The sequence below is a fragment of the Erpetoichthys calabaricus genome, chromosome 5 (assembly GCF_900747795.2).
Source record: "Erpetoichthys calabaricus chromosome 5, fErpCal1.3, whole genome shotgun sequence".
Taxonomy (NCBI): domain Eukaryota; kingdom Metazoa; phylum Chordata; class Cladistia; order Polypteriformes; family Polypteridae; genus Erpetoichthys; species Erpetoichthys calabaricus.
Window position 1 is genome coordinate 237,079,835 of NC_041398.2, and position 17,788 is coordinate 237,097,622.

Consider the following 17,788-nt stretch of genomic DNA (forward strand, 5'->3'; position numbering starts at 1 on the left):
TGCGCCAGAGTGGTGTTCCGGACCTTCGTCCTCTATAATATCTGTGTGATTGCACATGGCAATGCTGTGCCGCTGAGCATTTTCACGCCGCAAGGCACGGGCTGCTCAATGTCTTTCAACCCATGCTGCATTTGCGGCTGCTCGAGCTTCTTCAGTCTCTTGTGCACGATTTCTTTCAGCGTTAGTAGCATTTGTAGCCGCACGCTGCTCATCTGTTTGTTGTGCATGTTGTGTACGTCTGGTCACATTAGCAGTCAGTCATGTGACTTTGTTTCCTACGCATCCTTTTCGCGGCCACTGCTGTTGTGGCTGCGTTGCGATCGTCACTCATTTTAGATCTGAGATCGGCTAAAATTTAAACAATGACCATTGTTAATAACCAGCCGTCATTACTCATGCTTCTAACTTGTATTGAGTTGAGGTATTGACGTGAACACCATACATACGGGTTATTGATGCAAACACCATACATACGGGGTACTGATGCGAACACCATACATACGGATGTTATCTGCAGTGGTCTACGTCTGTGTATGTCTCTTCTGGCACTTATTACAATATAGAAATGAATCATTAGGCGTCAGCCGCTTTGTGCCACTCCAAGAAGTTGATAATAGCAATTTCAGCTTTCTGTTTTACCTCGGTGTCAAATCTTTTGATCAGTTCTTTTGCTTTCTCTTTCCCTGTCCTTCTGAAGTTTTTTACCTATTTGTCTAATACATGAGCAGAAATGGGACACTGAAAACCTCCAAACATTTAAATAGCAGGGACTGAATGAAACTAGGGCCAGGTTTTTGGAAGAAACCCTGTAGGCAGAGCCATTTCATAAGCAGACTTTGCTGCTTTTCCCTACAAAATTTTTAATAAGTGGTCCCCAGGCAAGTCTTCCCCTGCAACCCTCCCCTGTTATATTTGCATAAAATAAATAAGTTCCCCTATATGTTAAAAATACACTTACCTAAACTCCAAAGGGCATTCTGTGCTGCAAGCTCTTTGGCGTCCTCCAGGACAGTACAAAGCTTATCTGGCATGAAAGTACTGCCAGCACCAGTAACAAAAACTTTGTATATCAAAAGAAGCTTCCCATCCTGACTTGCTGTGGAAAACAAATAATATTCTGGAGGCCCCCATCCATTTTTGTTGCAGTAATACTCTAGTAGTGTTACAGCTGAGCAGAAGTAACTTGGCTTTAATGAATACATACTTATTGCTGACAGATTAGTTCCAGGGTAAAATGGGAATATGCATCTTTCTACTTCTTGTGAACTGGAATTATGATTACTATTAAATCGCGTGGGTAAGTTAAGGGGCCTTGTGGGAGTGGCTGAATGCCCATTTTCTTTGCTTTGAAACAACAGCCCATCAGAGGTAGGACTGCCCTGTCCTTTCTGATGATTTCTTCTGTTGCTTTCCTTGTTAGCTGGTTTAGCTAAAGTCACTTCAATGCTAGATCCATCAATTGTCTTCCCGTTCATGACATGCAAAGCAGTGACAGCATCATCACGACTGTAGAAGTGTACAAAAGCATAGTCTGTAAGTTTTTTTACTCGTTCTACAGCTCCAGGCTTAAATCTGCTAAATTCAAGCCGTATAGTTTCTTCCGTAGTTGAAATCATCAAATTTCTTACATAAAGGACTTTTACACGCTGCATTGTTTCCTCATCAACATCTTTTTCTGGTTCTGCCCAATCAACCTGAATAGTGTGGCCCCATAGTTGGAAAGTACCTGTATTTAAAAAGAATCCACAGTAATAAATTAATTAGATTTTTAAAGAGTAACATTTAGATTTTTTAAATTGTATACCAAACATCAGATTGGAGAACCTAGTGCAGAATGACACTTCTTCAATATAATCAAAAAAAGCTTCCTGATGTAAGATGACAGGTAAATTGTTGGGCTGTAATATTTCTGTTCATTCATATTTTGTTTGAAATAAAATGTAATTTGGTAACTGCACAATTTTATTAAATCAACAACAAAAAAATACCACTATCTAAAACAGGGCCATTTAAAAGTAAAGTAATGCCTCTCAGCTGAAGGAAAGTGTATTTGAATCCAGACTCACTCACATTTGGGGGTTAATGCATCCCTGGACACCAAATATTTTTTAGCTGCACTTTTTAAGTAAACATCACAATTCACAAAGAAAATGTGAAATTTTAATAGAACACATATTTTTCATGCAAAGAGCATCACAATTACTGCAACACTGATCATTTTACACACTGCCAATGAAAAGTAAAAACTATTTAAAAAACTACTGCAACAATATATTATTATAAGTTCAAGGTGCAACTGACGCCATTGATTCAGTAAATCACCGAGCCAACTGCGCTTGAACTGGCTGCACGCAAACACACAGCTTTAAATGCTGATGACTGCAGGCTCGTCAAGTGCAGCGGCTGAATCCTAGGGACAGTGATGCTGCAGTTCTGGTGGAAGGCAAATGAGGCAAAGTATCCCACTCTTGCCTTATTGGCAAAATCATTCTTGTGTATTCCTGCTACCTCTACTCCCTCTGAGCGTCTCTTCTCTGCAGCTGGGAACATTGTCTCAAAGAAGAGAGCCAGTCTCACACCAGAGCATGTCGAAATGCTCACGTTCCTGCACTGCAATCAGGAATATATGAACTGAATCTTTTATAAACTATACATTATTGTTTAATTTTATTTGAATTGAAGCTTTATTTAAACTTTTGGACTTTAAGACACACCAGTGGCCATTTTTGGTTAAGTTAAATGCACTTTTTTGTTTAAAGACTACTGTATGTGCACTTTAGTTTGTATTATTTAATGTATTTCTTTTTTATTGTGATGGTCACACTAATATAAAAACATCTGATTATTTTCAAATTCATATGTTTCACTGATTGTTATTTTAATTTGATTATTATTAATTTTAATCGTGTTAATGCAGAGACATCAGGGTGACATTCACAGGTGGACAGATGTGAGCAGATGAGGTAAGACATGCACTGGAGCCCAGAACAGGATGTGCAACCACAGGTTGCAGGCATCAAAATAGTCAGGCATGAAATAATCATGACTACTCAAAAAAAAATTGAAAGATTAGTCAACTACCAAAATAATCATTAGTTGCAGCCCTAGGGGATAAATGAACTATATTCAAAATATCACCATGAAAAGTGCCTCACCGGGAATAAGTTTTCTTCTTGCCATAGCAGCTGCTTTATGGGACTCATACTCTACAAAAGCAAATCCTCTGTTCTTTGTTTTGTCTGTAGCACTTGGATAGACAATAACATCCACAACACCATCTGTTACCTTCTTCATCTCATCCAAGATTTCTTCTTTTTTCTTTTCTTTTGGAATTGAGCCTATAAAAAGCCTGCAGTTATCCAAACTGACACAGACTCCTATACATTTTCCTGGGCGAATCTCAAAATTATCCAACATATGAATGGCTTTCTGGGCAGCATCTTTGGTTGTGTACATGACAAAAGCATAACCACGATTTTCACCACTAAACTCCATCATTAGTCTGAACTCATAAATTCTTCCAGCCCTTTCAAAAACAGGAACCAATTCATCCTCATACATATCACGAGGTATCTTTCCCACAAATACTTCACAACCTCTTGGTGGTGGAGGGCCTTCCCAACCTGAAATGCAAAAAATATAATTTTTTCAGAGAAAATCTTAAGAAAACATTTTCATTACTTACATATACTTCCCAATATCCTTCCCACTTCCATTTCCTAGTTATAGTATATCACCAAAAACGAGAACATTCTATTTTATTTCTCTCTATTATATTAAAAAAGTTTTCAGTCGTGTCCGCATTATTCAGCCTTGAGCACTCCCCTTCACACCGCTCACCCAGTCATTACTTCTACTGCACATATCCTCTCTCCATTTCACCCCATGACATTCTCAGAGCTAACTCACCCTTCAAGGCAGTTAATTATAATGGCAAGACCAAAAAGCAAATTATTTATTCAAGGACATCAAATTTTAGATCGCATCTGAAAAAAAGTTGATAATAAACTTCGAAAAAAAGAAAATTAACAAAAAAGAGCTGCATATAATAAAAATCAAGAACAAACTGAATTGTCCAATAAACAAGAAAGAGAAAAATATCCTGAACAAAATGCAAACAGAAATGCAAAAAAGCAACGTTTATAGAATGTAAGTTAGAGGATAAAGTCATTCATAACATTGTTTTTGACAAGGCGTTAATGTAATTTAATTTTTTTTACTTTTACTATGTTTTAATTATTTATTGGTATTTAAAATACACAGTTGTAGTGAAATACTCAAGTAACTGATTTCATGTCTATAATAACTAAGGACCAAACTGTCTTCCTCTCACGCTCCGCATACTCTTTCATATAGCAACTCTTTATACACAATTGTGTTCTGTAATGGAGGGGCAACCCGATGCCCTTCAAGCAGCTCAGTGTCTGTCCCCGGGGGTTGGCAAGTGAAGCAAGCAGGGGGTGGAGCCCTCTATTATTTTATATATTAAAAATGGCCTGGGTATACAAAGCAAAGAATATTAGCCAACATCCATATTACTAAACGAGAATGGTAAACCGGATATGGACGCAGGGACATGGGCCGTGGACGCAAAAGACGTAGTGCGCAGGCGCCACACAAAGCCCCCCCCCCCCATAGTGAAACGGGAGAGACTACGCATGTGCGCAGGCGCCACACAAAGCCCCCCCCCCCCCCACAACAGAGCAAAACGGGAAAAACTATGAACCGTCTGACATGCCGCAAGCGGGATAAAGCGAGGTCAGAAATAAAACACAGAGTAGGAAACAAAGTAAAACTTTATAAAGGGATTAAAGAAACAAAGCACACACACCCCCCCCCCCCCCGAGTAAACGGGAGAAACTACACGCATGCACAGACACCACAGAACCCCCCCCCCCCCGCACCAGAGCAAAATGGGAGAGACTACGAACCGTCAGAGTAGGAAACAAACTAAAACGTCATAAAGAGGTTAAAAAACAGGGACAAACACATAGAGAGTAGGTTACAGAACAAAGCCCCCCTCCCCAGAGTACAACGACAGAGACTACGAACCGTCTGACATGCCGCAAGCAGGATAAAGCGAGGTCAGAAATAAAACACAGAATGGTAAGAACCCTGCAGTGGGTTGGCACCCTGCCCGGGATTGGTTCCCTGCCTTGTGCCCTGTGTTGGCTGGGATTGGCTCCAGCAGACCCCCGTGACCCTGTGTTTGGATTCAGCGGGTTGGAAAATGGATGGATGTATGGATGGTAAGAACCGACATAATACGGAATGCGCAGGCGTGGCCGCCATATTGTGAGTGGCACTAATGCGTAGATATAATGAACGTGGACTCCTACAACGCGCGTCTCAAACTGCATAAGCAAAGCAGGCACGGGTTCAACACGACACAGCTCGAGTGACCGAGATACAAACACGCGCCTGCCTGGATATAATTAATGAACGCAAGTGCCTACAACGTACGTCTGAAATGACGCAAAACAGGCAGAGACTCCTCCAAAAAGAAACAGCTCGACTAAACGATATACGAAGTGAAACGGGAAACACTACAGAGTCCACAATGCACCGCATAATAGTTCGGAAAGAGCTTCGTATTAACAGTGGAGAGACCCACAGTGACACGGGTGAACGCTTCGTATTAAACATACGTCATCCTCACACATCCAAACTATACGGCATAGGTGAATCACATTACAGTGATGCATTATTAACAGTACGATAAACATCACAGTATCGCAAACAAATAAAAATTATTACTCGAAAAGGGGAAAATATAATCACCACGGACCAGGTGTCATTATAACAAAAACAGAATAAAGCGAGGTCACAAATGAAAGACAGAGTAGAAACCAAAGTAAAACGTCATAAACAGGTGAAACGAGTGGACCAAACACATGGACAGCAGGTTACAGATAATGAAGACCGGAATTCAAAAGCTTCAAAAACAAGAGCTCGACTAACCGAAATACAAACTGAAACGGGAAACACTTCGGGGTCCGCAGTACTCCACTATGCACCGCATAATGGTACAGACGGGGCTCCGTATTAACAGTGGAGAGCCCCAGAGTGACATGGGCGAGCGCTCCGTATTAAACGTGCGTCATCCTCACACGTGGCTGCCCAGCGGGCACGGGTTCAAAACGCCGGGGGTAGGCGAGCGAAGCGAGCAGGGGGCGAAGCCCCCTTGTTAGAAATAATCTGGATTTAATGGAAGGGGAATGAACTTCAGAACAAACAGATGAGTCCGAATGAAGACATCTTTGCCTCTCATCAGCTTTATTTTTATGGGTACAATAGGACTTGTTTCAACAGAACAAAGCAACCGTTGAATTGCAACACTGGTGGGATGATCATTGTGCTATAATGAAGGTGTTACTGTACCCTTATGAAAGACTGAGAAACTCTGCCTTCAGTGTTGTTAACATCTGAAGCTTAATTGAAGTTCTTTAACAATCTTGCTACGTGACATTTTCTTATTTGCTTGTGCTGTTTAATGTGCTGCCATTTTGGTAGCCATTTTTTATTTTCTTTTTTGCCTCTTATTAGCTGCAAATTTGGAGCATTAACTCATTGTTGACTGTATTTTTAGATTCTGTTTTGTACTGAAAATCCTGAAATGCTGGTATTGTACAGTTTTAAAAATTGGGTTTTCAGTACCAGTATACTATGCAATGCTACTCTGCTACTGCCATGTTGATATCTTAGAACATTTTTGTACATCTACTGACTACAAAAAAGTTATACTGTTACACATTTGGGTACCTGGAAGCTCCTTAGCAAACTCATGCAACATTAAAACCCTTCTTCCATGCTAAAAAAGGTTATAAAAACTGAGTTACGCCATTCCCCTCTCACAATTATTTTCTAAAACTGGGTTGTATTTACTTTACTCCAAATGTCAAGACATATTAAAACAGAACTGAAACAAGTGTCACTTTATGCAAGCACAGCTGATTTGTGGTTGAACAGAACTATGGAAGCTCACTTAAGCATAACGGTTTGTTTTCACTAATGAAGAATTTATGCAGAAAAACAGATGCTTTGGACTTCAAACCATGTGGTTGTCGGTTCAGATTCCACTACTGACAATGTGTGACCCTGAGCAAGTCACTTCATCTGCAACCAATTGTATCGCAAATGTTGTAAGACACTTTGCATAACAGCGTTGGCCAACTAAATAAATGCAATTGCCTGATAATGTGCAAATACTGTGTAAAAATACAGTGAACTTAAAAAGTACTTAAACATCTTTTTCTGATTTGATGGTACTGCATGTGAATTCTAACATATTACATAATGACAGCAAACACCAAGTGACAGTGTGTTGCCGTCTGTATACGTCTAGAGGTTGCTATATATTGTATTACATTTAAAGCTTTTGTATATCTGTACAACAAAATCTAAATGGTTCTGTTTATATTAAAACTATAATTCAAACTAATAACTTCAAGTGGCATTGTGTTAGGTGGAGTTTCTACTGTACTGTATGAATAGAAGGAAACAGTATTTGCAATTGGAAACATTTACAGTGCATCCGGAAAGTATTCACAGCACATCACTTTTTCCACACTTTGTTATGTTACAGCCTTATTCCAAAATGGATTAAATTAATTTTTTTCCTCAGAATTCTACATACAACACCCCATAATGACAACGTGAAAAAAGTTTACTTGAGATTTTTGCAAATTTATTAAAAATAAAAAAATTGAGAAAGCACATGTACATAAATATTCACAGCCTTTGCCATGAAGCTCAAAATTGAGCTCAGGTGCATCCTGTTTCCCCTGATCATCCTTGAGATGTTTCTGCAGCTTAACTGGAGTCCACCTGTGGTAAATTCAGTTGGTTGGACATGATTTGGAAAGGCACACACCTGTCTATATAAGGTCCCACAGTTGACAATTCATGTCAGAGCACAAACCAAGCATGAAGTCAAAGGAATTGTCTGTAGACCTCCGAGACAGGGTTGTCTCGAGGCACAAATCTGGGGAAGGTTACAGAAAAATTTCTGCTGCTTTGAAGGTCCCAATGAGCACAGTGGCCTCCATCATCCGTAAGTGGAAGAAGTTCGAAACCACCAGGACTCTTCCTAGAGCTCGCCGGCCATCTAAACTGAACGATCGGGGGAGAAGGGCCTTAGTCAGGGAGGTGACCAAGAACCCGATGGCCACTCTGTCAGAGCTCCAGAGGTCCTCTGTGGAGAGAGGAGAACCTTCCAGAAGGACAACCATCTCTGCAGCAATCCACCAATTAGGCCTGTATGGTACAGTGGCCAGACGGAAGCCACTCCTTAGTAAAAGGCACATGGCAGCCCGCCTGGAGTTTGCCAAAAGGCACCTGAAGGACTCTCAGACCATGAGAAAGAAAATTATCTGGTCTGATGAGACAAAGATTGAACTCTTTGGTGTGAATGCCAGGCGTCACGTTTGGAGGAAACCAGGCACCGCTCATCACCAGGTCAATACCATCCCTACAGTGAAGCATGGTGGTGGCAGCATCATGCTGTGGGGATGTTTTTCGGCGGCAGGGACTGGGAGACTAGTCAGGATAAAGGGAAAGATGACTGCAGCAAAACCTGCTCCAGAGCGCTCTTGACCTCAGACTGGGGCGACGGTTCATCTTTCAGCAGGACAATGACCCTAAGCACACAGCCACGATATCAAAGGAGTGGCTTCAGGACAACTCTGTGAATGTCCTTGAGTGGCCCAACCAGAGCCCAGACTTGAATCTGATTGAACATCTCTGGAGAGATCTTAAAATGGCTGTGCACCGACGCTTCCCATCCAACCTGATGGAGCTTGAGAGGTGCTGCAAAGAGGAATGGGCGAAACTGGCCAAGGATAGGTGTGTCAAGCTTGTGGCATCATATTCAAAAAGACTTGAGGCTGTAATTGCTGCCAAAGGTGCATCGACAAAGTATTGAGCAAAGGCTGTGAATACTTATTTATGTACATGGGATTTCTCAGTTTTTTTATTTTTAATAAATTTGCAAAAACCTCAAGTAAACTTTTTTCATGTTGTCATTATGGGGTGTTGTGTGTAGAATTCTGAGGAAAAAAATGAATTTAATCCATTTTGGAATAAGGCTGTAACATAACAAAATGTGGAAAAACTGATGCGCTGTGAATACTTTCTGGATGCACTGTAATTTTGATGTTATTTTACAAAAATAATATCATGAGCAATAATAATGTAATATTAATTATGTGGTAATTATGCAGCACTTATTCACACCACATCTGGCTTTACACATTTTTTCATCTACTTATAACTGATAAAAGCTTGTACAACTTTACAATTCTTCATTTCTTTGTAACTCATAACTATGGGCGAGTGGTGGTTCTGAGGTTAGGGATCTGCGCCAACAATCAAGTGATTCTGCTCCATTGGGCCCTTGAGCAAGACCCTTGACCTACAATTGCTCCGTCCTGGGTATGATGTTAATCTGCATCCAGCCCTGCAAGCAAGTCCTTCAATTTACAGGGAAAACTTGGGGTTTGGTGGCAGGATTGGTACTCCAGCCACAGTAAAAAAAAAAAAAAACTCACACTATTCCAGTGTGGTGCTGAGGTGTCACCCACGGCACTTGGGTCCCAATCCAGGTTGTCTGTCATGTGGTGGGTGTGGCAACGCACTATCAGCACATGCTCCCAACCCCTCTCGCTTACAAATGTGTCAAAATATACTGTGATGTGGCTGCTACTTGCTTTTGAAATCGGTAAAAAAATATCTTTATTAAACTAAAAACCAAATAGCTTCTTTTATTTAATTTTGAATGCTAAAAAATTAACCAACATATTTCATATTACTTTATAAATACAGGATTGAAATAAGATATTTATCATTCAGATTCTTGGTATAGAATATATTTGAACATTTCCTACACTTTCATATTGTATTATAAAAGTATAATACAAATCAAAGAAAGCACACTAAATTAGAACAACTTTGAAAACACTACCATCTTGTGGCTTTCACTGAGAATTAACATTTTGATCATTCCCTTGTTAAAAGTGTTTTGATTTTTGCATAGTTAAACATACAAAGTATAATTGAATTTTCATGATCTTCTGCATAACTATAAAAATACCAAAGTGTACTATAGTAATGAGTAATCTAATGGTGCTAAAACAGTATTGAACATCTACATTTTTCAAAGGCACTAAGCTAGCATTATTCTAAGTTCACTACTAGAAGTTTATTGGAGCCCATATCCAATCAACACCCAAAAGTAAAGTTTTGCTTGTTTTCACACTGTTAAAATATACTTTGTGATAATTATTAAATAATTGACTTCAAGAACAAGAAATAAAGAAACAATTACAGATTCAGAACTACCTTGATAAAAGAATAAAAATCACTATTGTATAGAAATGTATGCGTTACTAGTTTTAAACATATTTTCCTTTCTGTTATTGTTTTGGAAGATTTCTATAAGAGATACTAGTAAAGGTTTAAGACTAGGCATTTTCAAAATTACTGTATTTTCAGTATTGTTTTTTGTCTCAAAAAACTGCAATATTTGAAAACCATTATTTTTTGATATCTCTGTAAATGTTTTGGATGATATGTTGAGTTTCAGTATTTAACTAGGTATCTGAAAATATATTGAATGCTCTTTAAATACATTCATAATTTTCAGTTAATGTTAAAGAAACATTACAAATATAACGATCAATGTTAAACTATACCTGGAGGTGGCCCTCCAAATTTTCTTTGTCCATTTTCTTGCACCATACTATAACCTGTTTTTTCCATTAATGCAAGCAAGGCAGCTTCACTGGGGTTTTCCATTTTGTTTCCCCTGGCACCACAGGATAATCCTCCATATTCTTCAGACATGTCTATAGAAATCAGTTTAAATCTAAGGACAGAAAAATAATATATTTACTGCTTATGTATGCTTTTGCTAGATTGAATATTCAAATAGCAATTTACTGTTCTAGATCTAAAAAACGTTTAAATGTAATACAATTAGGGATTGCCCCTATATGCTTATATATCTTTCTTTGAAAAAAATACCCATGCTTTGTCTAACCTGTTCATTTCCAATTAAGTCACAGATGAAACAGAATCACACCAATCAGTAATGAAAGAGGAATTTAACTAAAGAATACCTGCTGCAAAGTGCAAACAAACACATAAATAAGCACATACATTTTATTAACTTCAATGTTCAATCCTAAGAAATATGCATACAATTATACTGAACTTACACCAATACAGAGAGATTCAAAACTAGAACACTAGCACCTTAAAGAAGAAGTAAAACCTACTGTGTCAAGGTGACCCTAGTGCAGCATGCTAAACAAATTTATTCATTTACTTTTTTGAAATCTCTTTTTCCATTATAGGGTCCCCAGAATCTGGAACTCTATCCAAGAACATTGTCTTTGAAACTGGAAAAATTCTGTATGTTTTTTTCTGACACTGTAAAAAAAAATTACAAAAAAAAACTTTGACAGATTTTTTCATTATTTATATGTTATTCTAAATAACTGATTATCTTCATATATAAAAAGAGGGCTGAGCTGCAGTTTAACATTTTCTTTGTCGTTTAAAAGACTTTGTACGTCACTATAAAATAATGATACCCTTTTTTAAAGGACATTACGTCAATTTTACTTGTGTAAATTTAGATTTATTTCACAATTTAAGTAGTATTACAGAAAAAAAAAACCTATTCAAAAAATAAACACAAAAATTATACACTGTAAAAAATTGTAAAAATATTGTAAAAGGTACGGCAGCAATGAGTGAATTTGACTTTGAAAAAGTAATAGAAAACGATATGCAATACACTAAAACTTTTATGTGTTCTTTAACAAGAAAGATTACTACTTCAAATGAGAAAAAAATAAGGTGGTGTAGTGGTAGTGTTGCTGCCCTGCAATGTACAGTTAAGGTTTGTACTCTGGGTGTTCCCTGCGTAGAGTTTGGTTTGCATGGCTGTGTAGGTTTCCTCAAGGTGAACTACCTTGTACCCAATGGTGGCTGGGATAGGCTCCGGTTTTCATTCTCAGGGTAAATGGGTTTAGAAATAGGGTGAATGTAAAAAATAAGGAGCATTTTAGAGTATTTTTCTTACAATTTTATGGTAGTCATACCAACATGTTTAAAACTTCTTTTATCTATAAAAATATGCAGAATTATGAATAGGCTCTATAAATATAAATGAATTGCTAATATTCTTACAAAGACATATAATAAATATATATATGTATTTTTATATATATACAGATTGTTAGTAATCTGTGAGTCTCCTAATATATTAATAGACTGATATTTTTACAAAAAGATCTGCATTCTTTTAGGATTTAAATACTTATCTGAAATAAGAAAAACTTTTTAATATGTGAAAAACATTTTTAACACACATTTATCTGAGAATTAACAAGTCATTTGCCACTTAGTGACATAATAGAAATTACTATGATTTTACCCATTGCACAGCTGCACTTGGGTCCCAATCTGGGTGGTTCGTTGTGTGATGGGTGGGGCAACGTGCAATATCAGCGCATGCTCCAAACCTCTATGATTTTAGGGTTATTTTATGTTTTTTTAAACACAAAAATATATATATTTTTTTTTACAGTGCATGTCGGAGTGGTTTTCCTATCAGATCTCTAAAAACATGCTTGATGGATTGATTCCTGTTTCTTTTTTATCTTTTTTATTTCAGAAACAAAACACAAGCCAATGAAAAGAAAAGAAATAAAAATAACAAGTGTCCGGAGACACTTTTAAAAAGTCAGCACTCAGTCCTAACCAATGAAGTGCCCTTTCTAAAATGTTTTTCCTATAAGTAGTTCAGCACATATCTGGAATATTTAAAATTACGATTGCATTGATAAGTTCTTGCCAAGTTTTGAAAAAATTCTGAAACGGTCCTCATAAAGAACATTCGAATTTTTTTCAATTTCATATAAAATAAAACATCTCTTTCCCATTGAACTATAAAAAGATGGACTTTTTCTTCTAGTTTAGCAAAAGATCTATTTGTGCAAGTAGTGTAGTATAGCATTTTCTTTTATCTCATCTGGTATTACTCCTAAAACTGCTGTTAAAACATTAGTGGTGATTATAAATCTGAGACTATCCAAGAAATACAGAAATATTTTTCCCTAAAAACTTTCAAGTGTTGGACATTAACAAAACATGTGACCTAGTGATGCAGGGGCTTAATGATATCCTTCACAGGTTGGATCTTACCCCAAGTACAATTTAGACCGCTTTATGTGAGAAATATGTGAATGATGAGCAAATTATTGTGTCTGGGACATTTTAATGAATGGCTGAAATTCCATTCTTTTTCTGAAATTTTTAAGAGATTCCTTTTTCATCTTTCCTTAAGATTGTTAACAGATTCCTTCACAGGTTGGATCTTACCCCAGGTACAATTTAGAATGCTTTATGTGAGAAATATGTGAATGATGAGCAAGTTATTGTGTCTGGGACATTTTAATGAATGGCTGAAATTCCATTCTTTTTCATCTTTCCTTAAGATTGTTAACAGATAAATTTCTTGAGATTCTGATGCACTTTGGCGATACTGCCTGAATTTTCATCCTAAATAAAGAGTATCACCTCATTCATAGATATAAATTAAAGATGAGGAAAACATGGTAGGTGGCTTTTAGTGAGGCTTTTAATTTTTATGTGGAATAAACAGTGTTTTGCTGAAACATTAAATTTAATGCACAATACACAAATACATTATAAATACAGAGATCTCAAAATGTCACAATCCCAGGAGACTTCCATATACAGTAAATTGTTTTTGTCTGAATAGTTTAAACAAGACACTTTAATAAATACATTTTCAAGTATGCACTATAATGCATAATAATTTTGTATTACTACATATGAATACATAATTATATTGCTTAAAAGTATATTCCTTAGAAGTAATATTGGTATTTCCCTTAAAAGGGGCATTGATGTTACCTTTACTTCTTGTTTCATTAATTGGCAATACAGCCAAAGTAGCACGATGGTTGTTAGCTGCCTACATAAAACACATTTTTGACACAGATACACAGCAAAGAGTTAGTTTTAAATAGGAGGGTCCTGTCTTTGAATACTTTGAGTAGCCACTGAAAGTAACAAGAGAAAGTGTGTAATTGATGATGTGGCTGTCTTATTTGTGTCACTCCAACAGGAAAGAGACTGAGGACTGGGATATTGAAAAAGAACACAAGCCTACCAATAAAGGTAAAAAGACTGGTTATGCTGGTCAACCAAATTTAACTCCGTTTCTGCTGAAAGCAGCTGAATGTTAACCTCAGTCGACCAAAGACAAAAAGAGAGAGGGAATGTTGGTGTAGTTATTTATTAAATCAGGACTGTCTAGCAGCCTGTGTGAATTACCTTATTTCGTAAGGTACTGTGAAGTACTAGAGCCGAAGTTTCAAGTACCTAGTGCTGCCAAAATAAACACCTCAAGTTTAAACTGCCTAGTTTAAAAGTAAACAGTCTACTCCCAAAAAAGCTGGACACTACTATAATGTGAATGAAAGACTTTATAAAATTGTATACAGGGCTGGAGGAAAAAAAGCTTGAGTCTTATATGGACATAAATGTGTATCTGCAATACTATTGCTATATACTGATACACACACCGTGCTTTTCTTAATCTTCTTCATATAGTTTTTTAAGATAAAATGAAAACTAGCCTGAAATGATTCTTTCAAAATAAAAACCAGCTGAGGCAGATAGACAAACTGATAGACAGATAGCACTTTTTATCACAAGCGGAAAATAAGGCTTTTTACAGAAGTTCAAAATATAAATATTACTACATTATGACAAACAACAAACCCTCTCTCATGTATGCAACAGAATTACTAAAATTAACAAAAAAAAAATTCTGTTTTGGCTAAAGATTAAACAGAGCAGTCTTAGTTACAGAGAAGTCTATAGTGGCATTTTGCCATTGGTATAAGAACCGTTTTTTTCCTATCACACTTCTGCAGAAGCAATTTGTTTGCTGAAAGCACTCAATGTTAGTGTGTCAGAGATTTGATTTGCAGCATTGTTCATAACTGCAGTCAGTTTTGTTTCATTCTCTCCTTCACTACTACCACTAGGGGATCTCCTAACTAACCATGCCTTTTCAATTAGCACCAGCCCATCTCACCACAGCGTAGAAAACTGCTCTGTCCATTCCAAAGTACTTATAGCTGAGCACTCCCTTTGGGGAGGCTCTTTATTAAGCTGCAAGTCAATAACCAGTTGCTTGGTTTTGTTTTATTAAGTTGCAGACGATTCTTTCTGCACCATGAAACAAAGTTCTCCACTTGACTTCTATACTTTTGTCTCATCCCCCTTGTCAAAACACCACATTACTGCAGAATCATCTGAGAATTTCTGCAAGTGATGTGACCTGGCGTTATACTTACAGTCTGAGGTGTACAGAGTGAAAACAAAAGGAGGCAGGATTGTTCCTTGAGGTCCCCCAGCGGTGCTAACATCTACAACAGGGGTGCAGTGGTTAAGACTTTGGCCTTTAAACCCTGAGGTTATGGGTTCAAATCCTGGTACTGACACCATGTGACTATGAGCAAGCCATTTTATCTGTTCTCCAATTGGAAAAATTAAAGATATGCAACCAATTGTATCTCAAATGCTGTAAATGTGCCAGCCACATCATAATCATAAGTAGAAATAACAGAGCCATGGGTAAGTAAAAATAATATAAAAGTCCATAAAACTAATGTGAAAATCAAGTTTAATTTAAGAGAATGGATCTAAAATAAACCTGATCTGGCGCAATGCCCTCAGTATTTCTATTATTGGATCAATTTTGGACAGGATATCATTGTTTCAGGGCATTGTACGCACACACAACCTTCAGTTATTATAGGTCAATTTAGTGTTGTTCATCCTTGTAGCCTACACTTCTATCTTAATTTCTAGAAAGGAAGGCAAATATTTAAATCCCTCCACTAAGGGCTTCACTCTCCCATCCCACCAGATGAAATCAAAAATCCTTTTCATTAGAGAGGGGGTTAGGGATTGTGTGGTTAAGAACAAACACCCACCCACCTGTATCACAGCCAATCATGTCCTACAAGCTGCACAATGACCTGATAATGTATAACGCTAAAGTAAATAACACATATTCTTGTACTTCCTCCAAATTAATACACATGCTCTTTTGTTATTTTCACCTATAACCCTATAATTTACATTATGAATTCACCTGCAACAAGCTTGATCTTATTATTTATGTAATTCCGTATTATGTTGTTTCCGACACGAAAAATGTTCCAAGTCCCATTACCAGTCAGGTCATTAATCATATTCTAATAAAAATCCTAATATTCTCTTTAATCTCTCATCTTCGTATTATAAAATCAAAACTACACAATCAAAATCGTACTACTACCAAGAAACACTTGTCATATAATTTGTCAGCAGCCAAGATCTCATTAACACAGACATTTGTACATTACAAATGCGATGTATCAGACGACACAACGAAAGGTCATCTGAACTAGCAGTGCTGAAAGACCTCACCGTTTTACTTGCAAAAGTTGAAATTAACAGGGAATTAACGTTGGTAGATATTGGTCAAAATCATCTTCGAGTGAAAACCACTTGTCATCTGAAAGAACTCGCGTTAGCCATTTTCGCAGATGTTTGAGAAAACCATCAATTAGGACAAAGCGCGCGGCCAATAACGGCTCGGACAACACGACGAAGAGTGCGGGCCTTGCATCGCGGCGTTTCAATATAAATTACTGCGTCACGGAACCTAATGTAGAAATAACGCCGCCGTAAAATGCAATGCATTCCTTATAATATAAGCCAACGAACGAAAAGTTTAATAACAGGAGGTGTTTGAAAGGAAAATGAATGGCAAAATTGCAGTGGTTAATAAAACCGCTGTTTGCCTTGGCCAATACATTTTGTCCACTCAACCAGGTCCGCGTCGTTATATATAACAGCTCAAATAAAGTAACAACTAACAAATCACTAATAAATAAAACATTACAAAAATGTATCAATACACCAACATACAGGCCGTGAAAAAATAACCACACTTATAAAATATGGCACGTAATAAAGGAAGAGTCAAGAAATACATAACCGAACCGGCGCTCCGTTCTTTTCAATGAAGGCAAACCCGCGACCGTTTTTTTTTTTAAACTCAAACAATTACTCCGCTTTTCATAAGTACAAAACAACACTACTTCCATTAGTGGGTTACTTTTATAATTACAACTGACCCTTGCTGGCCTCTCCAAAATGTTTCGTTGCAACCAAATTTGTTTTCCCAAAACGCGCGCCGTCGTTTACTGATGACATCTGAGACAAACAAACGGGACAAGTGCGCGCGAAGTTGGCATGGTCACGCGCAGCCCGTAAAGGGTGAGTTCAAGCTGTGTCGCCAATTTTCTCGTGGCTTTGGTACGGATTAGTCGGCATTTATTCTAGTTGTGCTGGCGTGTTTTGAAGTGAAATCGGTTTTTAGACATTGATTGTTGCCATTGGAAAGCACTGATGTAGATGTTTTCTTCGTGTGCATATTTTTTAATGATGCGTGATGAACACCCGTCGTTTTGGAATGAGCCAACAGACTTAGAGGTAAACGTTTGGTTTTGTGTTCGCGAAACTACAATGAGTTGAAACGCAGCTATGTTAGACTTTGCAAGTAATACCACTGATGTGATTTGACTGGTCGTTGTTGCGTTTGCTGTTGGCTGTAGGAGGCACTCGTAATAGTCATTTATTACAAAAGGTTGGAAACTGGAAAGTGGCCCGTTATTTGCCAGCGGGTGCG

General features: G+C 37.5%; 1 protein-coding gene across 1 annotated transcript in view; it reads right to left on the reverse strand.

Moving 5' to 3' along the window:
• rbm46 (RNA binding motif protein 46) overlaps window positions 1-17,319 on the reverse strand; it is a 34,466-nt gene extending 17,147 nt beyond the window's left edge. The window contains exons 1-4 of the mRNA XM_051928167.1: window positions 17,235-17,319; window positions 10,692-10,864; window positions 3,156-3,623; window positions 959-1,726 (exon numbers count right to left, since the gene is read on the reverse strand). Coding sequence (XP_051784127.1) covers window positions 959-1,726; window positions 3,156-3,623; window positions 10,692-10,842 — 1,387 coding nt within the window. The 5' untranslated portion in view covers window positions 10,843-10,864; window positions 17,235-17,319. The remainder of the gene's footprint in view (window positions 1-958; window positions 1,727-3,155; window positions 3,624-10,691; window positions 10,865-17,234) is intronic.
• Window positions 17,320-17,788: the final 469 nt, after the last annotated feature.